The 24425-nt window shown below is 50.4% G+C and overlaps 1 protein-coding gene across 1 annotated transcript; it reads right to left on the reverse strand.

Moving 5' to 3' along the window:
• Positions 1–13026: 13026 nt before the first annotated feature.
• Positions 13027–13977, reverse strand: LOC100347384 (olfactory receptor 2AJ1-like). The gene has a single exon (XM_089335802.1). It carries the CDS (start codon positions 13975–13977, stop codon positions 13027–13029), a length of 951 nt encoding a protein of 316 aa, XP_089191928.1.
• Between the last annotated feature and the right edge of the window lie 10448 nt (positions 13978–24425).

Raw genomic sequence — 24425 nt, forward strand, 5'->3', positions numbered from 1 at the left:
AGGTAAACTGTGACCTCCACAAGGGCAGCATCTCGGGCTATCAAGGAGCCCTCGGGCATCTTCCCAATGCTCCGGGTGCAGGAGGCTGGGCTGCCAACTGGTGGCTATCAAACGCCTGTGAACTTGATCTTGTCTGTGGGCTGAAAGCAGCTCTTTAACAAGGGAGCATGAACGCCCTAGGCTGCGCCTGCTGCCTTCTGTTTGTCCCAGCATCCCTCCTGTGCCGTGATGAGGCTGGCTGTGCACACTGGTGTCACCTGGCTGGCATGACAGGCAAGTTCGTGATATTGCCATGACAGCAATGGCTGCAGTGACAGCCATACGGGCATAAAATGCGGCGCTTTCTGTCTCCAGTCGGAAGCTGGGTTGGGGCCGGGTGCTCTGGCTCTGCTGCTTGGATGTCAGCACAGCAGAATTCTGCTTCCATAAATAAGCAACGGGGAGGGCCACACTTGTCCTGTCCCAGGGGAGGCTGGGAGACGGAGGATTTCTCACGCTGACCCTGAGCGAAGATGGGACTCTTCATTTAGGAAAGAGAAAGTGGGGGTGGGTGTTGGCTGCAGCAGTTAAGTCCTGCCTGTCGTGTGGGAGTGCCTTGTTTGATCCTGGCGGCTCTGCTTCTGACCCAGCGTCCTGCTAATGCACCCTGGGGAGCAGCAGATGACGGCTCAATACTTGGGTCCCTGCCACCCACGTGGGAGACCCAGATGGAGCTCCGGGCTCCTGGCTTTGGCCTCATCCAGCCCTGGCTGTTGTAGCATTTGGAGAGTGAATCAGCAGATGGAAGATCTCTCCTCTGTTTCTGTCTCTGTCTACCTTACAAATAAAATTAAAATGAATTGACTACTTCAAAAACAAACTTTTAAAAGAAAGAAAATAGGTATTTATTGGGTAGGCAACAGCAACATGTGCCATGTATAACCATTTTTAAAGTGAGAGCAATAAAAGTAGACATGGGTTTCAGTTGGATAACTTAGAGACTGTTAGAATGGGACTGGTTATCTGTATAGAAAAGTAAAAACAAGGTGTGTTGACTAATTCGTACATTCAGTGAGTGTGCTTAAGAATGGACCCCGCAGGCGGGTTGCTGCACCTTTGTATATTTTTGGAATGAAAGCTCCTCCTCCTTTATATAAATCAAATCTACCAAGAGTCTTTATGAATGAACAAAACTGTAGCAAATATATAAAAATCTAAATATATGAATTAATACATATCTGAGTCACTGCGGGCGAACTTCCCTAAGAGGAAAACTAGAGAGCATCCCACTGTGGGTGTGCACTTACTTATTACTGAGGAGGAGACACTCAAATCATACGGACTAGAGAGACTGACCTTTCAAGTGTGTAAGGTAATCTCATTTCATCAAAACTCTCATGTGCACATGTGAAAACCTGCGAGGCAGCACAAAACAGACTGCTAAACATGATACCATTGAGGTGGTTGCATTATGGGAAATTTTAATTTTCTTATGCTTTTATTCATGACATTTCATCATGAATAAAGCAAAACAAGATGATATACAAAATACGTGTCAAGTCCACTTCAGGAGAGAAACAAGTCTCAAACAGAGCGAGACGGCCAACTAGTTGAGACCAGAATAACCATGTAGAATGGTATTCTTGCCGTGTTAATTAGTTATGGTGAGATCTGGGCGTCTTAGAGTGACAAACAGCATGTGCCGTGTGCAGCCTTTCAGTCAGCACGGGCTGTAGGTGTCATGGTGATGCCATGAGACTGTACCTCCTGGTGACGAGGTCTGATCTTAGCCTGTGAAAGTCCAAGTGTGTCCCACGAGGTCCACACCCAAAATCCACTGAGGACCCACTTCTCAGAGCATGGCCTTGTCCTTAAGTGCCTCGGGACTGTAGTAGGTGGTAATGAAGTTGGGTGACATTCGTGAGTTAGAAAGGAGAGAGGAGTTCTTGTGTTCCAGTGAACACAGGGGTGAATGTAGATAACAATAATGCACTGCATTTTTTACAAAAATGCAAGAAAGGATTTGTAATATCTCCACAGTGAAGAACAGGTAAATGATAGAGGCAGTAGATGGGTTTGCTCTGATGTGACCATCACACGATGTATCCACGCATCAGGACATCACATGGTACCCCAAAACATGTACAAATTGTCCCCACTCTGTGCCTTGCCTTTTCTGTGTCTTAATAGTGATTTGATTCACAGAAGTTGGGTATTTTTTTAAAAGATATATTTATTTATTTGAAAGGCAGAGTAACAGACAGGGAGAGCCAGAGGCAGAGAAAAAGAGAGGGGTGGCGATCTTTCATCCACTGGTTCAAGGCTGGGCCACGTCGAAGCCAGGAGCTTCTTCCAGGTCTCCCACGTGGGTGCAGGGGCCCAAGGACTTGGGGCACCTTCCACTGCTTTCCCAGGAGCATTAGTAAGGAGCTGGATTGGAAATGGAACAGCCAGGACTCGAAGCTGCACCCAGTGGAATGCCAATGCTGTAGGCGGTGGCTTCACCCGCTAAGGATAGCACCAGCCCCAGAAGTCATCTATTTTTAAGAGTTCAGTGCATCCTTGTTTTCCTTGTTTTATGACCAGTTTAAGAAATATTTGCTTATTTCACAGACATAAGATACCCTCCTGAGGTTGTCTCTGATTGCCTTGTTTTTTTTTTTTTTTTTTTTTTTTTTTTTTTTTTTTTTTTACTGTTAAATGCAGAACCTGTCAGCAATGACTCCATGCTGTGAGGCCGGGATCAAGGCACCTCCAGACAGCAGTTGATGAAGCATGTTTGTTGAGAGGACTGCCTGTCCTCCATGCCTCCGAGTGAGGCTGTCGCTCTGCACCGCTGATGCGCGAGAGCTGTGGGGGTGCTGGTGCTCCTCTCCCTCCAAAGGGGCTCCAGGCTTCCACAGAGAGAGATGGGCGGGTGGGCAGCCGACATCCACTGGGGCGAGCCCAGTGATCGGATCACTGATCCCACTGCCACACGACTGTCGTCCTCATACGCTGAGGTGACCGACGCTCTCGGGTCCTCGCTCCCTTGAATTCTAAGATCGTGCTGTTCTGCCGTGCTCAGAGCTTTGCATGAGGAAGATGGACACTGTGAGTCTGGGGCCGTCGGGCACAAAGCTGGTTTCCAGCGATACTGCTGCCGTGTTTATTCCAGGGAGAGCCCGACAGGAAAGACGCGTGTACACTTGGAGACAAAGCTGGACTAAACACTTGCATATTCCCATCTACATGGACTTCTAGAATTTTCCAAAATGACTTTGTGTGTAGTTTCTAACTAGACTAGTACCTGAAGACAGACCCTATTTAAAGAAAAGTCTGAGATTAACATGAGCCGGGACTGAGAGGTGACCTCGTCCATGGACGCTGACAACACCTTCCACTGAGTGAGGTAGTTTAGGGTCTCACGGATCCCTAGCTGATTCCGTACATCAGGTTTGCTCTGGAAAAGTGACCGTGCTTCCTGCGTCCACGGCTGGGCTCTGGCCAATAGGTTATTGTGGTAGGGAAGCAGGAAGCTGTGTGAATCCTGTGTAACTGTGTGACGGCCATTCTTATCCAAAACAACTCAAATTGAGCTGCCATCCTGGATTTGGGGACTGGGACAGAAGATTCCATTGGCAATATTGTAGGCATACTATAAATGAGGCCATTTTTGTCATTTGGGTTTGTGGTATGAACTTGCACGGAGGCGTAAAGGTCTGATGGGTGGAATTTGCATTTTTGTCCTTTGGACAAGCATGAGTGCCAGCACTGACCTGCGCTGTGGGATGACTCACTGCGGTGTGCACGGCCCGCTGTCCCCACCTGCGTCTGGCCAGGCGCATGACCCTCAGCCAGTTCCCGCAGCCTGGTTCCCACGGTAACTTTTCTTGTCTGTGACTCAGCACACGTACAGAGCTGGCAGGATGCTCCCTGACCTTCTGGAGATGTTGGGGCACGGAGCACCCCTGTCGGACAGCACGCCCTGGCCTGCGTCTCCACTCCCTTCTTCCTGGCCCAGCGGCTCTTGCTCATCCTGTTCTTGGCTGAGTCCCAGGATGGTTCCCCGGTGCCATGAGTAGGACCGCTGCTTTGTGACCGCAGCATCCCCATGCATTCAGCAGTAATGCTGTCGGAAGGTCCGAGAGTGTGTCCGGGGACCCCAGGCTCAGTTCCACTGCGATCTGTTGTCATGGAGATTTTCCGTTATGCGTGAATGCATGATATGTGAAGGTACCTCAGAAACTTACTGGGAAATGGAATTAAAAGAGAAGTTATTTGGTGTAAAAAGTTTTCAATCCATGCATAGTTTTTTCATCATATCTTTTCCATGAACTTTTTGAACACCCTTTGTATGTTAAGTTCAAACCCAATTAATTTTAAGACTAAATAACCAATAGGAACATTGAAAATAACAATCATTTAAATTGCTTAAAATGTCCACAATTTCCAGGACTATGGATTGCAGGTAATTTATTCATCTGGTCGATGAAAGCCCACGTAAGAGACAACAAACCGAAGCAGAGGTGCTGTCCCTGGGAGGTGAGGAGCTCCCAGATGAACCCAGGATGAGTGGCCATGAAGCAAAGCAGAAGGTGGACAGAGACAGAGATCTGCTTCAGAATAGAACTTGTGGAAATGCAGAGTGTGGAGTACAACCAGAGAAGGATGTGACGGCAGAAGAGAAATATGTTTGCACAGCCATTGTCCCGTAAAGACTCACCGTGTGCAGAGGTGGCTTCCAGGAAAGGCAACGAGAGGCTCTGGGTCTGGGGCTTGCCTCGGGTGCGGGCACACACTCCAGGCAAGGCGCGTGGCACCCGGGGAAAGGCGTGGGGTGGAGGGGAAGGTGTGAATGTTTCGCAAGGGACAGGGAGAAAACATCTCAGCAGGAAGGGTGGCCAGAAGGCAGCCAGGAGAAATGAAGAGCAAACTTAGAAGGCTTTGCCCAGGCTGTGGATGAGCACAGGCTGTGGTTTTACTGTAGTGTACAGCCGGAGGGAGTGCTGGCCATCTCCAGAGCTGTCTACTGTGACCACTGGTCAACTGTGATGCGATCAGCTCCAGGATGCCTGCCGTGACCACTGTCCACTACGATGGCGGTTGTCTCTGTAGCTGTCTGCCATGGCCACTGTCCACTGTGATGGCGACTGTCTCTGTAGCTGTCTGCCATGACCATCGTCCACTGAGATGCGATCAGCCCCACGGCTGTCCACCATGACCCTATATTTTCGCTGTGGTATAGAACCCTAAGGTAGTGATATCCCAGCATCCCCATAACTATTTAACATAATTTTGACCACAGCAACAGTCACAACCTCGTCTCCCAGATCTGTGCTGTCAGTGCATCAAGCCACACGCCCCATTCACTGCTCTAAAATGAGATGAGACACTGAAACTACAAAACATACTTGGTGGCCATATTCTAATGAAAATAGAGAATTGCTAATAAAATTATAGCTATGTAAATATTAAATACAACTACAGCAGAAAGCTTCCTAAGGAGGCTAATTATGAAGTTTTCTTTTTTTAGATTTATTTATTTATTTGAAAGAGTTACAGAGAGAGAAGGAGAGACAGAGAGAGATCTTCCATCTTCTGGTTCACTCCTGAGATGGCCACAAGGTCCCCAGGCTGGACCAGGCCGAAGCCAGGAGCCAGGAGCTTCATCTAGGTCTCATGTGGTTGGCAGAGGCCCAAACTCTTGGGCCATCTTCTGCTGCTTTTCCAAGGCGATTGGCAGGGAGTTGGGTGGGAAGTAGAGCAGCAAGACGCAAACCAGCCCCCATATGGGATGCCAGCATCACAGGCGGAAGCTCCGTGCTCTGCCCCAGCAGCCCCTGTAGTTTCTCATAGTAGGTGGGACTGAAGAGAGCTTGATCTGGCAGTTTTCAGCTCCAGAACACAGCAAACCATGGGGCAGAGGTGCGGAGCGTGTGGAGATAGAGCCCGGCACTGGACAGATAATAAGAGACAAGACTTACCCATAGGTAGTAGCAATGACTCACCTCAGTTGAAATGGGGACAACATATCAAACAAACGTGGACAGTGACCTCTGTCTCTGGTGCTGGGGGGGCAGAGGGTAGGATGTGAACCAAAACAGAGACACTGGGCCACAGACAGGCTGTGCACCTGAGACTAGAATTGAGGAAAAGGAAGAGTAACAGGTAACCCAAAGAAATAATTTGAATATAGGCTTTTATAATGCAGATTTATCCTGTGCTACAGTTTGAAATTGCATAGAAAGCTATAATATAATCAAAATAATAAACTATTAATAAACCCTGTAAGATCCTCTAAGGTCACTTGTCTCTGTTAACCTACAAATATGTGGTTCTGGGTCTGTTAAAAGGAGCCTCCATCCCTTTTACGTCTCTGCAGGTGCATAGGAACACAGCCCAGTAGGGAGGCTGTGTTGTCCACCCAAAGGGGCCGGCATTGTGGTGTGGTGGGTAAAGCTGCGACTTGCCACACCAGCATCCTATATGCACGCCAGTTCAAGTCCAGGATGGTCCACTTCCAATCCAGCTCCCTCCTGATGTGCCTCGGAAGGCAGTAGAAGATGGCCCAAGTGCTTGGGTCCCTGCGCTCATGTGGGAGACTCAGAAGAAGCTCCAGGCTCCTGGCTTCTGCCTGGCACAGCCTTGGCTGCTGCAGCCATTGGGGAGTGAACCGGGGGATGGAAGACCTCCTCCCTTTCTCCCTCCCTCTCTAACTCTGCCTTTCAAGTAAATAAAAAAATATATTTTTCAAAAAATCCACAGACACTGCTGTCCACAGAGCGATTTCCTGAGGCGATGGTCCACGTTCCAGCTACAGCCTTGAGAAATGTTAAAACCGAGAGAAACACTGGGTGACTATGTCTCACAGAAGCTCTCCAAGTTCCTGTGTGGCATACCTGCAGCTCAGTGACGGACAGCTGCGGGGCTCCCGTGTCCTTGAACTCTGGCGTTTCAGAGCCATGCTGCTCGTCCTGGGTACTGAACACCAGACACCACGGGGCACTCTGCCTCGGCAGGTCTGGTCCCGCCGCCTCGGACACAGCACGTTCCGCTGGCGTGAGAGGCGTCCCTCGTGGACTCTCACAGGTAGAGAATGCCTTGGCAGAGGGACGCGGTGCTGTTCCTGAGCTGTCCTGCAGAGTTAAGGGGGCGGTGCTGAGCACACTGACACTCCCCGGGGCCGGTCTCCTGTTAAGTGTTCCCACACAAAACAGGCAGAAACAGGAGCAAAGGACACCAGGGGACGAGGGTGGTGCTGTCGCCGAGGTTGTGGTGGCGATGGCGGCCGTGTCCTGTTTGCTGTGCTCTCAGGTTTGGGCAGTGACTCTGTGTCCACGTTTCATGAGCGTCTTCCTGGGCTGGCATTTTACAAAGGCTCTGAGGAAAAGAAAGCCCGTGTTCAAGATCTGTTGGTAGAAGCAGCTGCTCCAGTTCCTGCGCATGTTCAAGTCCCAGCGGGGAGCTGCAGCAAACACATCAGAGTAAGTTCACGGGAAAACTGATGGTGGATAAATGTGGAGGAGGAGGGAGAGTGGCAGAGAAGCCGTTGACGTCCCAGGGAAACTAAAGGGCCAGCGAATGGCCCAAGCACAGCCCGAGACCCCGAGGGGCTTGAGCAGTACTGCTGCAGCAGCAGAGGGCAGCGCCAGCACCCTGGGCCGGAGCCACAGTTGCCTTCAAGGACCAGGAGCACCTGCTGTGCTCACTCCTGCTTTGGGAAATGATGACTCAGCCGAGGGCTTCCCCAGGCACCACTTCATTCAGATATTTAAGGAATGCTGCCGACGATCTAAAAGAAATTGTGTTTTTTCTATTGGGAATCTTTTTTCTGTTTAGCACATATGTGTGTTGCAGGTTGTTTTGGTGTTTGGCATGGGTTAAACAAGGGAGAACTTTAGACGTGATCTTAGGGGGTGCCTGGGATGAAACCTGTGCTAACCCCTGGGCCCCTGCAGGACGGAAGCCGTGGCTGTCTGAGCCACTGCTACCCCGTAACCAGGGCATCTGCCAGGAGAGCCGGGCTGGGGACCGGCGCCCGTTTCTGCCACAGCGCCAGTTCCCCTGAGCTGTGACTGCTGTCTGCTTGCCTGTCCTTCCACCAGTCCTAACGACTCCAGTGGAAAACCAGCGAGAACTAAGCCTTACAGGGATGTGCCAGGATCTCCCTCCGGAACTTTTCAAGTGATTTTTATAGGTGTAACAGTTATCACACAGTGGCTTTTGGTCATTGTGTTGTTTCATTTAAAAGTACCTGCTGACTACGTTTCTAAATTGTGCTTCTAACCATATTCTATAACGGCTTTTTGGTCTGAGTAGTGATTGTATTTTTTTGTCTGAGAAGTGATTCTATTTGCGGAACATATAAAATACACCCTGCTCAGCATATTTCTGTACATTTCCTTCTTATTGTTCTTTATGGCATTTGCTTAATATCTCTGTCCCTATTTATAAATGTCATTTTTAATTTACTGTTTTAGGTGTGTTTCTTATAGACAACAAACCACTGCAGGGTTATTTATTGAACAAAATTGGAGCAATTTGGCCGATTGATGTTTCAATGAGAACTTAATACCTGCTACTGTGCTACTGATGTTTAAAAAAAATTTAAATATTATTTATTTGAAAGTCAGAGTTACAGAGACATGGGGGGGATGGGAGAGAGAAAGAGAGGGAGGGAGGGAGGGAGAGAGGGAGGGAGGGAGAGAGCAAGAGGGAGGGAGAGAGGGAGAGAGGGAGGGAGAGAGGAAGAGTGAGGGAGGGAGAGAGGGAGGGAGAGGGAGAGGAAGCTCTGCGACATATGGCTGTCTCACACGAGAGAGGGAGCTGTGATAGACGTCTGTCACACAGGAGAGACGAATCTGTGACAGACAACTGCCACACATGAGAAGGGAGCTGTGACAGATGGCTGCCATACAGGAGAGAGGGAGCTGTGTGAAAGACGGCTGTCATACAGGAGAGAGGGAGCTATGTGATAGATGGCTGTCGCACAGGAGAGAGGGAGTTGTGACAGATGGCTGTCAAACACGAGAATGGAAGGTGTGAGACAGATGGCTGTCACACAAGAGAAAGCTGTGTGACAGACGCCTGTCACACACGAGAGAGGGAGCTTTGATAGATGCCTTCACACAGGAGAGAGGGAGCTGTGCGACAGACGGCTGTCATACTGGAGAGGAAGGTGTGCGACAGACAGCTATCACACACAAGAGAGGTATCTGTAAAAGATGGCTGTCACACAGGAGAGAGGGATCTGTGACAGCTGGCTATCCCACTTGTTAGAGTGAGCTGTGACAGATGGCTGCCACACAGGAGAGAGGGAGCTGTGCGACAGGCTGCTGACACACCGGAGAGAGGAAAGTGTCTGACAGACGGCTGTCACACACAATAGAGGAAGCTGTGTGACAGATGGCTCTCACACAGGAGAGAGGGAGCTGTGTGACAGATGGCTGACTCACACGAGAGAGGGAGCTGTGACACATGCTTGTAACACACGAGAGTGGGATCTGTGACTGACGGCTGTCACATAGGAGAGAGGGATTTGTGACTGACGGCTGTCACACAGGAGAGAGGGAGCTATGACAGACAGCTGTCACACGGGAGATATGGAGCTATGACAGAGGGCTGTCACATAGGAGAGAGGGAGCTGTGACAGATGGCTGTCACAGAAGAGAGAGGAATCTGTGACAGAACACTGTCACACACGAGAAGGGAGCTGTGACAGATGGCTGCCATACAGGAGAGAGGGAGCTGTGTGACAGATGGCTTTCACACAGTAGAGAAGGAGCTGTGACAGATGGCTGTCACACATGAGAGAGGGAGGTATGCGACAGGCGGCTGTCAAACAGAAAAGAGGAGGGAGTGAGACATACAGCTGTCACACTTGAGAGAGGGAGCTGTGATAGATGGCTGTCACACAGCAGAGAGGAAGGTGTGAGTCAAATGGTTGTCACACATGAGAGAGGGAGCTGTGAGACAGACAGCTGTACTGCAGGGGAGAGTGATCTCTGATAGATGCCTTCACACAGGAGAGAGGGAGCTATGCGACAGATGGCTGTCACACAGGAGAGAGGGAGCTCTGACAGAGGGCTGTCACAAAGGAGAGAGGGAGCTGTGACAGATGGCTGTCACACACGAGAGAGGGAGCTCTGACAGACAGCTGTCACACAGGAGATAAGGAGCTGTGACAGACGACAGTTACACAGGAGAGAGGAAGGTGTGTGACAGACTGCTGTCACCCTGGAGAGAGGAAGGTGTGAGACAGACGGCTGTCACACAGGAGAGAGGGAGCTGTGACAGACGGCTGTCACACAGGAGAGAGGGAGCTGTGACAGACGGCTGTCACACAGGAGAGAGGGAGCTGTGACAACAGCTGTCACAGATGAGAGAGGGAGCTGTGAGATAGATGACTGTCACACACTTGAGAAGGAGCTGTGACAGACGGATGTCACACGAGAGATGGAGCTGTGATAGACATCTGTCACACACGAGAGTGGAGCTGTGCGACAGACGGCTATCACATAGGAGAGAGGAAGATGTGTAACAGACGGCTGTCACACACCAGAGAGGGAGCTCTGTGACAGAAGGCTGTCACACAGGAGCCTCTGCGTAAGCCAAGAAGCTGGAACAGAGTTGTGCTCCATCAGAGAATGTGGTGGGTGCTGGCGCCCAGAATGCCCACACCCCGTCTGGGTGCTTGTTCCTCTCCCAGCTGCTGCACTTCTAATCTAGCTCCATGCCAGGAAGCAGCCGGCACCCCTCGTGGGGAAGAGACCCAGACCTGAGTGGTTGGAGCGGCAGACTGCGGCCACTGCTCCCGCACGCCTCCCGCACGCCTCCCGCACGCCAACCCCAGAACTCCTGCGACAACAGGACCCGACACGCAGTGTCCATTTGGCCAAGTGTCTGTTGACTGAGACTTGTATGTCCAAAGTGACCCTCTAGGTTCTGGGGCTGGGGAAATTAACACACAGAGTTCTGTTTTCATGAAATCTAGACTGTCCAGTCTTCTCCAGAAACGAGGGAAACTACTCCCACCAGCGCCGTGGCAGGAGAGCACCCGTGCCCAGCCCGTCAGCACTGGGCTCCGTTTCTCTCCTTCCACTGAGGATGGGCCAGGTTGGGGCGTGCTAACAGCCATCAGGGCGTGAGCCTCCAAGGCCCATCTCTTCTCAGGAGACTTGTCCTTGGCAGGGGATCCGTGGCTCTGTTCCTCATCTTCCCCGTGCACGACCCTCAGCGACGGAGCCGCGCATCCAGCTTCCTCACCACGGCGGCAGGGCTCAGGAGGGCTTCCCAGCAGCAGTCAGTGCTGAAGAAACCGTGGGGACTCGGGGGGCCCAGGGGACCCTGCTACGACACCCCGCCATCCTGCCAGGATCTCTGTCCTTTACACCAGCCTTCCCTCGCCTGGCTCCCACGTGTGGTCATCTCAGCACCTGTCACTTCCATGGGGTCGTGCCCGTTATTGGGTCTGTATCTACATGTGGTCCCAGGGTCCAGTCCTAGCCAGGTGCAACCCGGGTGGGGGAGAGGCTGCCGCTCCCTGGGGGGTGCAGTTTCCGGGAGCACGTGCTTGCAGACGCTGGGCTCAATCCCTGGGTGGAATGACCAGGCACGGACCACACCGATGTGGACAGGGGCTGGCCTCGGGGAGCCTCTGGGGAGCACACAGAAAACTGCACCCCAAAAATGAAGGGGAGCAAAGCCCTCCCTCCCCCAGCACAGCTTACGCACACTGTGGTCACACCACGTGTCCGATGAGAGTCTGACCTGCCTATTTACTTAAATGATGTTGAAGTTACAGCATTAACTTGCTTTTTCTGTTTGCCTAATACTTACATATCAGTAAATTTACTAATTTCTGGCCTTGAAGCCCTTTTTGGTGTTTGAATTCTTAAATTGACTGATAACATTATTTTGTACAACATGATGTTTTGAAGTATATGGGTGCTTTGAAAAATTCATGGAAAAATGGAATTAGAAAAGTTTTTTATGGTAAAAATATTTGAAATTCATACATCGTCCCAGCCCTGCTAACCTCCATTCTGCTACCTACTTGGGCTGCTCATAGGAATCTACGGTTTTGGGTCCCCGAGGTGAGTGAGGCCTTGCAGAATCTGTCTCTCTGAGCCTGGCTCATCTCACTCACGCTCACCCGAGCGTCTTGTCTTAAGTGACAGAATCTAGTGCCTTCCTACCCACTGTGTGTCCTCATGCAGGGATTTCCTTAGCCATCCATCTGGGATGGACAGTTGGGTTGGCTCCATGCCTTGGCTCTTGTGAGACGGGAGAGTGAGTGTGCTTCAGTATATCGGTTTCCGCTCCCCGCGAGCCCCTGCGTGTGGGGCTGCTGACCGTGGGCAGCGCCGCCTCAGCTGTCCTGAGGAGCCTCATTTCCGCCAGCAGGGGCTGGGTGTGGAGTCCCAACAACGATGGGCAAGCGTTCTTTTCATTATTAATCCTTCCAAGAATAAACCTTCACCTGTCAGGTCATTTTATTTTTCAATTTATAAGTTGTGATTGTATTATTTATGCAGTTTTGTGTACATTACAGAAAGATTAAATCCAGCTAGTTAGCTTACCCATCACTTCATCTCATTTCCTCTTCTTTTAGGGGTGAAGCTTGCAGTCTGCACCTGCAGCAGTTTTGGGAGCAGGACGTGTGCTCATTAGCTGTGCTCACCACTGTGCGGTAGGTCACTGGGCCTGCCCCTCCTGTCTGAGATGCAGTGCCCTCACCCTCGCCCTCTCCCCTTGCCCTTGAACCCCAGGCTCTCGTAACCACCATCCTGTTCTCTGCCTTTGTGAGTTTGCCGTGAGTACGTGTGACGTAAGCATTGTGAAATGCATGAGCAAGCCAGCACCCACAGCGCTGTCATTCAGGATAAAAATATCAGCAGAGGGGAAAAAACAAAAGTGAGCTAACACACCAAAGACATGTGCCTGGGTTGCCCGAGCAGTGTCAGCAAGTGACTGCGTCCTCAGGAGTCAGACCGGCCGGCCGTGGTTAAGAGGCAGGCATGGCGGGCTGTGGGGTTGATGACTTACACAGCCATCACCAAGCAGTCACAGGACTGTAGGAGATAAGAGCGCTGTGGGTCTCAAAGCCCTCCTCAACGCCTCTAAGACGTCTCTGTTTCTCAGGCTGTAAATGAAGGGGTTCAGCGTGGGGGTGACGACTGAAAAGAACACAGACACGGCCTGGTCCTGGGCGGGGCTGTGTGTGGAACCGGGGGTCATGTAGGTGAAGACAGTGGGACCGTAGAAGAGGCTCACCACCGCCAGGTGGGAGGAGCAGGTGGCCAGTGCTTTCTGCCTCCCCTCACGGGAACTCATGCGCAGGACAGTGAGGAAGATGACGGCGTAGGAGGAGAAGATGACGCCAAAGGGAACCAGCAGCAGCACAATACCCACCCCAAGTATCGTCAACCTGTACGTCAAGGTGTCCCCACAGGAGAGCCTCAGAATGGCCATGACCTCGCAGAAGAAGTGGTCAATCTCCAGGCGGCCACATTTGGGCAAACGCATGGTATACACAGTCTGCACTAGGGAATTGAGGCTGCCCCCCACCCAGGACCCCACGGCCATCGACAGGCAGGTCTTCCCGTTCATGAGGACAGGGTACCGCAGAGGGCGACAGATGGCCACGTAACGGTCGCAGGCCATGCAAGTCAGGAGCAGGCACTCTGCTCCCCCCAGCACGAGGCAGAAAAACAGCTGCGTCCCACAGCCCGTGCTGGAGATGGTCTTGGTCCCCAGGAAGAAGGCGGCGGCCGTCCTGGGGACGGTGGTGGATGTGAAGAGCAGGTCCAGCAGGGCCAGCTGGCTGAGGAGGAAGTACATGGGCTTGTGGAGGTGGGTGTCCAGCGTGATGAGGACGGTCAGGGTGGCGTTCGCGGCCAGGGCTAGGACGTAGCTCAGGACGGTGAGGCACATGAGGATGCCCGGGTGTGGCACGCCCGGGAAGAGTCCCAGGAGCACAAACTCCGAGCCTGTCGTCTCATTCCCTCCGCTCATGGGTCCAAGTCCACGGCCTCACTTGGAAAGGGACGGGTCACAAAGACCGCGAGTTCTAGGAACTGGCACCGCCCTGCTCCGTGTAAGCTGCAAGCCTCTGCCTCAAACCCGCGCTCAGGCGCCTCTGACGTGCCCTCGCGGAGCTGATGCAACGGAGCCCGTCCTGCATTCACCTGTGTACGGAGGAGCAGAGGGGCGCCCCGTGAGCGGCCGCTCGTCCCTCCGTGACTCCCTGCATCCCGCAGCTGAGTGGCCTCGGGGGCGCGCACACAGCTCTCCCAGCCTCGTTCTCCCCGTGCTCTGTAGCGGCCTCATCTAGTGTCTCACCCGAGCCACCTCTCTTTCGTCCGGGACACACCGGGTCTGGCCTGCCCCGGCTCCTCCTGAAGGCAGCTGTCTGCAGAAAACTGCCCACGAGGTGCCGGGTGTGTCCAGGCAGCTTGCCAGGAGCCTGGCCAGCCAGGCCAGGCTCGGTGTGGAGAGGGCAGAAGGCAGACTGCTGGCAAGGAAAGCCCTCACGGTAGAAAGAACGCTCCCCCACCGCCAGCTAAGTTCTGCCTAAGCCGCTTCCCTCTGGGTGCGAGGTGCTTCCTTGGGCAGTAGGGCCCAAAGGTGCGTCTGTGCATGTGGGCGTGTGCTTTTACCTTAAATCTGGACCTGAGGAGTCCCTTTGCTTGTCATTGTCAAGGCTCCTCTGACCTCAGTCTGCCCCAGCAAGGCCCCCAGACTCACCCCTCCCTGCTCCCCCACTCACCTCTCCCTGTTCCCCACTCACCTCTCCCTGTTCCCCCACTCACCTCTCCCTGTTCCCCACTCACCTCTCCCTGCTCCCTACTCACCCCTCCCTGCTCTCCCACTCACCCCTCCCTGCTCCCTAACTTACCCCTCCCTGACCCCTACTCACCCCTTCCTGCTCCCCCACTCACCCCTCCCTGTTCCCCCACTCACCTCTCCCTACTCCCTACTCACCCCGTCCTGCTCTCTACTCACACCTCCCCTGCACCCCTACTCTCACCTCGCTGTACCCCCACTCACTGCTCCCTGCTCCCTACTCACCCCTCCCTGCTCCCCCACTCACCTCTCCCTGCTCCCCCTCACCTCTCCCTGCTCCCCCCTCACCTCTCCCTTCTCCCCCACTCACCTCTCCCTGCTCCCCCACTCACCTCTCCCTGCTCCCTACTTACCCCTTCCTGCTCCCTACTCACACCTCCCCTGCACCCCTACTCTCCCCTCGCTGTACACCCACTCACTGCTCCCTATTCCCCTACTCACCCTTCCGTGCTCCCCACTCACCTCTCCCCTCTCCCTGCTCCCCCACTCACCTCTCCCTGCTCCCCCTCACCTCTCCCTACTCCCCCACTCACCTCTCCCTGTTCCCTACTCACACCTCCCCTGCACTCCCACTCATTTCTCCCCTGATCACTACTCACCCCTCGCTGCTCCCTACTCACACCTCCCTTGCCCCCACTCTCCCCTCGCTGTACCCCCACTCACCGCTCCCTGTTCCCCCACTCACCCCTCCCCTGCACCCCCACTCATCTCTCCCCTGCACTCCCACTCACCCTTCCCTGCTTCCCCGACTCCAGGCTTTTGTGCCCACCTGAGGTGCCTGACGGCATTCTGTAAGATGCCCAGTGGCCCCAATGACTTTACCAGACAGGGCCCTGGCCAGCGCTCCCCACATCTGCCTGGCTCACACGTGTGAGCAGCCACACCGGTGCTGCAGGAACTGGGCTCTCATTTACGCACCCCGACGGAAGCGGTGCTCTGAGCCTGGCATCCGAGGTGTGGAGGAGGAGGGGTGAGGCAGGACAATCAGGACACGGAGGGCAGCAGGGCCGAAATCCCAGAGCCTTGAGTGGGATGCCGTTGCTCCTTTGCCTTTCATTCTTACACCCATTCTGTTCTCAAGATCACAACGTGTTTCTCATTCATTGTAGTAATCAGGGTCGGGGAGAGGTGAGTAGGGAGCAGGGAGGGGTGAGGGAGGGAGCAGGGAGAGGTGGGGGGGTCAGGGGAGGGGTGCATTAGAAACATTCAGCCCTGTGCATAAACAAGCACCTCAGTTCTACCCCTCCCCACCAGGAAACCGGGGGAAGCTTTCTGGAACTGGATCGCAGTAAGGACTGCACGGCGCCGTGAGTGTGTGCTGTGCCAGGAGAGGAATGCTTAGACCCTCAGCATGTATTCCATGTCATGTGGTTGACCACAGTAAACAGAATGCTGAGTCCAGCACCTGAGACAGCATTGCTCTCAGTTTGCTAGTATTTGCATGTATGATTGCATGTGTGCATTTACACATATGTATTTGCATGCATGTTATTTGCAGGTGTGTATTTGCTATTATTTGCATGTGTGCATAAATGAGTAACAAAATATGAACACTTAAAATGGACAGCTCTGACCTGCTGCTTCAGAGGCAATTGACAAAAAGACCGCACCAGACCATTTTCAGGGGGCGGGCAAGAGTGTGCACACAGGGTTCTGTGGATCCACAGCTCAGCACGGCCTCGGCGTCGCAGCTGGCCACGTGCAGACACGGAGCACTCCGTTCTAACCTGTCACAAGCACACGCAGGGGACACCAGTGCAGAGCTGTGAGGTTGCTTACCTGGCTGGCCTTCACCTTGTCAGGGAGGGGCTGTGAGGACACGGAGCGGGGGTCAGCAGGGTCCCTGCTGCGTTAAATACCTTCAGTGCTCTGGCCTCGGCCGAGGTCTGTGCACCTGCCCTCACTCTGCAGTGGCCTAACTGTTGTCGCCGGGCTCAGCGGCTTCGGCAGCGCCTCTGCCCTCTGGCCACGGGGCCTGCGGGGGCTTTATGCAGCCTCGCTGGTAGAGCCGACAGGGACTGCCGACAGGGACAATCTGCGCAGCTCTCAAGTCAGCGGCTCGGGCTTGAGCACAAACCCCTATGGGATCCCTGAGGGACGATGACCTGCGGGACTCCAATTAAACATGGTAGCCTAAGGATATTTTTAGTAAGAGTTCTAGATGAACAAACAATGCAATGCACACACCGTTCTGTCAACAGTACGGGGCGTTTGATGAGCTCGGCCCGTCGGCGTCGCCTCCTCTGGAAACGCCGCCTGCTTTACCCTGTCCTGTGAGCCCGCTGCCCTCACCAGGGCCGGCCCCGCCGATGGTTCTCACACTGACCCTGCACCTCACAGGGACCCAGAAACCAAACGCCACTCCTGCTGGGTGTCTCCTTCTTTGGAACCTTGGATCTTGAAGCACTGGGCACCCGAGATCCTACTCTTAATTGTGGCTTCCCGCCTTGCCACGAGCAGTGCCCGGGCATGTGGCCCCGTCAGGCAACGCGCAGTCTCCCACCCGGGTTCCTGCTGGCTCAGCGCGGCCTCCCGTGCAGCTTCACGGCTTCCTCTCAGATCCGCAGCCAGCGCACCTGCCGACTACCTTTTCTGATACTAACACTCCACAGTGCATGTGCTTAATTTTACTTATTTGGAAAGCAGAGAGAAGCTATGATGTCTTCCATCTGCAGGCTCGCTTCCCAAGCACCCACAATAGCCAGGGCTGGCCAGGCTGAAGCTAAGAGCCAGGGACTCATCCGGGTTTCCTGCATGGGTGGCAGGGATCCACGTCAGTGAGCGGTCACCTGCTGCCCCCAGGGTGCACAGAAGCGGAGGGGGAGCTCCAGCCCAGGCCCCCAGGCTAGGGGTGCAGGCGTCCCAGGCAGCGGCCTCTTTGCCCGTCTGATGTTCATGCCGCATTTGTACTTCATTCCGGTTAACTTTCTCATTTGTGTAAGCTTTTTTCCAATCCATTCACATTTTCTGTGTTTTGTGCTATCTTTGGGATTCAGCATAGAATTTAGCTAATTTCTCAGTTAAGTCTTTCTCAATAACTGGTTGAACATATATATATATATATATATATATATATAGCTATGATTACATTTGTAATCCTTCTGTTTTATATCGCTAATTTCATATTTTATTTAGTATTTTTATAACTTCTATATAATCTGGATACATTAATCCTGTGTCACTGGATGTGCTGATGAGGAAAATGTGATGTACACACGTGATGTGGAATAATTAAGCTGATGATACAGCGTCAGCACTCTTTTACGATGAGGTGGTGATTTGTTGAAGCCCCACCGTCCGCGACCCGTGAGTGCAGGCACCCTGCCCACAGCAGGCCCGGCTCACTCTCGTCTCCCTGAAGGCTTGAGCCTTTTGGTCATCAGCTCTCCATCCCCTCTGGTCACCATTGTCCACTCCCTGGGTGGAAACCTCTTAGCTTTCCTGTGTAAGTGAGACTGTGGGTCTGTCCTGTGCTGGGCTTTTTAGAGTTAACGTGATGCCCGCAGCTTCCTCGTGTTGTCACGAATGCCAGGATGTCCTTATTTGTAAGGCTGAAGAGTACAGCAGTGCGTGTGCATGTGTGCGTGTGTGCATGTGTGTGTGCGTGTGTGCATGCGTGTGTGCATGTGTGCATGTGCGTGTGGAGTGTGTGTGCATGTGTGTGTGCGTGTGCATGCATCTGTGCATGTGTGTGTGTGCATGTGTGCGTGCATGTGTGTGTGTGTGTTTATTCTTTGTCTGTCAATTGGCCCCGAGACTGACTCCTTACCCGGCTGCTGAGAACAGTGCTGCAGACCGTGGGAGCGCAGGTGTCTCCTCAGCGGCCCGACCCGCGTTCCCGTGAACGCATGGGCGCTGGGGGCGTGGCTGGGTCCTGTGCTGGTTCTGCTCCGGCTTTCCGAGGAGCTCCGTGCCATTCGCCGCAGCGGCTGCACTCTGTACACTCCCCGGCGATGTGAAGCGTCTCTTCAGCTGTGAGCACCCAGCCTTTTCATCGCAGAATCCTGGGGACACAGGATGAAGGCCAGGGCTGCTCAGCTGCTTCCGGACACCTGCTCTGCCCCTCTTGGCTCCTGAGTGGGTGTCGGGGCTGCCTCACGGCTTCCAGGGCAGCAGCAGGGTGCGGGTGGGGCCACCCAGCTGTTTCCTGCAGCCCCTGCAGGTGGAGCCCCTCAGGGTGGGTCACCCAGGGGCCTCCCATGGCCCTAGTCAGGTGGGTGGGGCCATGGGCTGGTTCACAGGGCTGGGTCAGCAGAGCTGCACCTCTAGTCAGTCGTCCTGTTGACCTCCGATGACTGTTGCTGATGCTTGTATGTTGATTCTGTATCCTGCAACTTTACTGCCCTTACCGGCTCCAACTGGGAAACCCTTTTTGATGGAGTCTTTAGAAAGCTCTGCGTATAGCTTCATTTTTGCCTGTTAACAGAGACAGCGTCACTTCTTGCTCGTCCATGTGGATGCCTTACACTTGCTTCTGTTGCCTGACTGCTCTGGCTAGGACGCTGTGTTGACCACAGCAGGTGAGAACCAGGCCTGTGGCTTGTTCCTGATCTGCAGAGGAAGAGCTTCCTGGTCGTCACATGGAGTAGGAGGCTGGCTGAGAGCTGGCCGCTGCGCCCTCTATCGTGTTGAGTACCTCCCTCTGTACTTAGTTTGATGACAGGTTTTTTAATCATAAAAGAATATGGAAATGTGTGAAGTGCATTCTCTGCAACTGCTGATACTGTCATGTTTTTATTTTTCTGTTAGTGGAAGGGATCACACTTCCTGACTTACCTATGTTGAACTCTCCTTAAATTACAAGGACAAATCCCACTTGTCATGGTGAAGCGTCTTTGCTAGTATCCTGTTGAGGATATTTGCATATACGGTCATCATGGTTAATGATCCGTAATTTTCTTTTCTTGTGATGTCGTTGAATGGCTTAGGTATCAGGTGGTTCTGGCTTTATGACATGAGTGTGGAAGCGTCCCCGGCTCTGCCACGCCTTTCAGAAGAGTTCATGAAAGCATGGCATTAACTCTTTAAAAACTTACCCTGAAGCCAGCTAGCCTGGGAATGTCTTTGGAGGGTTTTAGTGATTTAATCCTGTTACTCATTATTGGTCTGTTCTGATGTTCTGTTCATGTGCAGTCTTGGCAGAGAGGTGTCTAAGAATTTTCCACCTCTTCCAGATTCCCCCGTCTGACAGCGCACACCTTTGCACAGTGCCTTCAAGGCCGCTGTGTCTTTCTGTTGCATCCGTTGTGATAGCTCCCCGCATTGCTGAGTCTGCACTTCTCTCTCTGTGTCCTCTGACTGACTGCAGTGTTGTCAGTGTTTTTACCCCTCTTTGCATTGTTGATCAGTTCTGTTGTTTTATTTGTTTCTGCTCTGACTTCATAATTTTCTTTCTTCTACTTACTCTTGTTCATTCTTCTTTTTTCTACTTTCTTGAAGTGGGATTTTAGTTTGTTTATTTGAGATATTCCTTCTCTTTAAAGTATTTGTTTTATTGCTTTCTATTCTTTCTTGGAATTTCTTTTACTGTATCCCACAAATTTGAATATCTTGTATTTCTGTTTTTATTGTCTAAAGGTTTTTTTTTAATTCCTTGTAATTTTCTCTTTACCTTATTGTTTATTCTGTAGCATTTGTCTTTACGTTCACAGATTGTCAATTTTCTATTTTTCAGAAGAATGTAAACCAGACCTAGGAAATCCGATGTGAGTCTATGGAGTATGTTTAGTCTCCTTACTAACTGAAGAATCCAGAAGGCAGCAGCTATCTTATTTGCCCTTACTACTCTGTTGTTGAACCATTTTATTTAGTTAACTAGCTAATTCTTTTTTCTGATTACATTTGCCCTTGTGATGTTATATAGGGTGTGTTGGTTGTGGTTAACTTTCTAATTTACTTTCTAGATTTCAGAATATTAAGATAGGATACTGTTATGGATTGAACAGAACTTGGCTTCCCAACCTGATGCGGTTGTTTAAACTTCAATGTTTTATGTTAACGGTTAACAGATGAATATTGCTGGTCGATGGATTAAGTTGGAAATTTCATCTAATTATTGTTAGTAAAATGGCATGGTCTTGTCTGTGGTCCAGTTTATGTCCCAGACACTATCCTAGGCTCTAGGCCCTGCCACCATTTCTGGATGGCAGGTGACCAGAGGGCCCAAGCACAGGTGTCAGCTCCACCCCCACCCTAATGGGATTCGCTGCTCCTGTTTCCCTGCACCTGACAAAGGGTATAACAGGACCCCCTTCCCACACACGCACTCTCCCTTTGCTCTTCTCTCTTCTTTGCTCCCTCCCTTGGGCCCATTGGTTTCCCCCACCCAACAATAAATCTTTCCCTTAAAAATTTCTATTTTTCTCCTGTGGTTGATGTCTATCATCATAGCATTGTGGTTGGAAAATGCAATTATCTCAGTGTTCTTGAACTTGGTGAGCCTTGTTTTGTGGCCTCCCAAGTGACCTATCATGGAGACTGTTCCACGTGGCTGACACTGCTGTTGGACAGCATGCGCTGCGTGTGCCTCGTGGGTCTCTTTGGTTCACAGTGTAGTTCAGTCCCGGTATTTCCTGGTGACTTTATGTCTGTGGCCTCTCCATTGTCCCCTATTGTTGCTGCATTACTGTGCTGCTGCCTTCCCATTTGTGGGTATTCAGTTGCTCCTGTGTTGTGTGTGTGTGTGTTCCCAGTTGTTTTATTGCCTCTTGTTTGTTTTACATTTTATTTAAGGTATACAGATTTCATGAATTTCATGCACAGATTTACTAACACAGTGATACTTTCCACCCCACCCTCCCTCCTGCCTAGGCTCCCACCTTCCCTCCCCCTTCCTCTCTATTCCCTCTCTTAGTTTTTACAATGATCTAGTTTCAATTTACTTTATACTCATAAGATTAGCCCTATACTAAGTAAAGGGTTCAACACATAGTAAGAAGAAAAATCACTGTTCCTCAACAGTAGAGGCAAGGGCTGTAAATAATCATCAAAGCTCAAAATGTCAGTTTCAGTCCTATACATTACATTTTTGGTATTTTATTAGTGACCACAGATCAAGGAAAACATATGGTATTTGTCTTTTTGGACTGGCTTATTTCCCTAAATATGATGGTTTCCAGTTGCACCCATTTTATTGCAAAAGGCAGGATTTAATTCTTTTTTATGGCTGAGTAATATTCCATAGTGTATATATCTCATAATTTCTTTATCTAGTCATCAGTTGATGGACTTTTGGGTTGATTCCATAGCTTAGCTATTGTGAATTGAGCTGCAATAAACATGGGGGTACAGATCACTCTTCCATGTGCTGATGTCATTCCCCTTAGGTAAATTCCCAGGAGTGGGATGGCTGGGTCATATGGTAGGTCTATTTTCAGCTTTCTGAGGTATCTCCATACTGTCTTCCATAGTGGCTATACCAGTCTACAATCCCTCCAACAGTGGATTAGGGTACCCTTCCCCACATCCTTGCCAGCATTTGTTGTTTGTTGATTTCTGTATGGAAGCCATTCTGACAATGAGGTGATCTCATTGTGGTTTTGATTTACATGTCTCTGAGGGCTAGTGATCCTGAGCGTTTTTCATGTGTCTGTTGGCCACTTGAATTTCCTCTTTCGAAAAATGTTCAGATCCTTTGCCTGTTTCTTAACTGTACTGTTTGTTTTGTTGTTGAGTTTCTTGATCTCTTTATATGTTCTGGATATTAATCCTTTATTAGTTGTATAGTTTGCAAATAATTTCTCCCCTTCTGTCAGTTGCCTCTTGACTTTGCTGAAGCTTTTGCAATACAGAAGCGTCTCAGTTGGATGTAGTCCCAGTTGTCTATTTTGGGCTTTAATTCCTGTGCGTCTGGAGTCTTTTCCAAGAAGTCTTTGCCTATGCCAATGTCTTGCAGAGTTTCCCCAATGCTTCCTCTGGTAAGTTGATAGTATCAGATTATAGATTCAGATCCTTGATCCATTTTGAGTTGGTTTTTGTATAAGGTGTTAGGTAGGGGCTTGTTTCATACTTCTGCACATGAAGATCCAATTTTCCCAGCACCATTTGTTGGAGAGACTGCCCTTTCTCCAGGGATTGATTTTAACTCCTTTGTCAAAGATTAGTTGATTATAGATGCATGGACTGATTTCTGGAGTTTCTATTCTGTTCCATTGATCTACATGTCTATTTATGTGTCAGTACCAAGCTGTTTTGATTAGAACTGCCTGGAGTATGTATTGAAATCTGGTATTGTGACATCTCTGGCTTTGTTTCTGTTGTATAAATTGCTGTAGTTATTTGGGGACTCTTGTGTTTCCATATGAATTTTAGCCTAGCTTTTTCTAGAGCTGAGAAGAATGTCATTGGTATTTCGATTGGCAGTGCATTGAATCTGTAAATTGCTTTTGGTGGTATGGACATTTTGATAATATTAATTTACAACCCACAAACATGGAAGAGTTTGCCATTTTTTGTGTCTTGTATTTCTTTCTTTAATGTTTTATAATTTTTATCATAGATATCTTTCTTCTGATTGGTTAAATGTATTCTAAAGTATTTAATTTTTTCTGTAGCTATTGTGAATGAGATTGATCTTAGAATTTCTTTCTCAGCCATGGCATTGTCTGCGTATACAAAGGCTAAGGATTGTTGTGTGTTGATTTTATATCCTGCCACTTTCCCAAACTCCTTTATGAGTTTCAAAGTTCTCTTAGTGGAGTATTTTATATCCCCTACATATACAGAATCATGTCATCTGCAAACAGGTGTACCTTGCTTCCTCCTTCCCAATTTTTATCCCTTTGATTTCTTTTTCTTGCCTGATGTCTCAGACTTCTAGGACTATATTGAATAGCAGTAATGAGAGTGGATATCTCTATCTGGTTCTGTATCTTAGAGGAAATTCTTCGAACTATTCTGCATTCAATAAGATTCTTGCTGTGAGTTTACCATAAATTGCCTTGATTGTCTTTAGAAATGATCCTTCTAGGGAGGAGAGAACTTCCACTTTGCTATGGTCCTGTCTAAATACTGACAGAGTTTGTGGACTCAAGAGGCTTCCACAGCCTTGGCAGTTCATGACAAGAGTCTCAGGTGATCCCTGACATCATACATAAGGTGTCAGTTGTTTAATCAACAACAGGAGTCACTGTGTACTTGCTCCCCCTGTAGGACCTCTGTCCTTATTGAGTTGTGCTGTGAGAATTAATGGTAAAACTTGTCATCAAACAGGACTTTACACTTGGGGTGTCTGTGTGGGTGCAAACTGTTGAAATCTTTACTTAGTACAGAGTTGGACTTCTGTTTATAAAGATAATTAAAAATGAATCTTAATGAGAATGGATGGGAGAGAGTAGGAGAGGGGATGGTTTGTGGGTGGGAGGGTGGTTATGGGGGGAAGAACCGCTATATTCCTAAAGCTATACCTATGATAATTATATTCATTAAATAAAGCTTTATAAAATAAATAAAAACAGAAACCAGTGTAATTTGCTTTATAAAACAATGAAATACCATCAGTGAGTAATGAAAATACCAATATTCTAATCTTAAAAAAAAGAAAGAAATGTTCTTTCTATACTCAGTTTGCTTAAGGTTTTCTTCATGAAAAGTTGTTATATTTTATCAAATACTTTCTC

This window comes from Oryctolagus cuniculus, chromosome 6, assembly GCF_051225735.1.
Source record: "Oryctolagus cuniculus isolate XC-2025 breed Fujian yellow rabbit chromosome 6, ASM5122573v1, whole genome shotgun sequence".
Taxonomy (NCBI): domain Eukaryota; kingdom Metazoa; phylum Chordata; class Mammalia; order Lagomorpha; family Leporidae; genus Oryctolagus; species Oryctolagus cuniculus.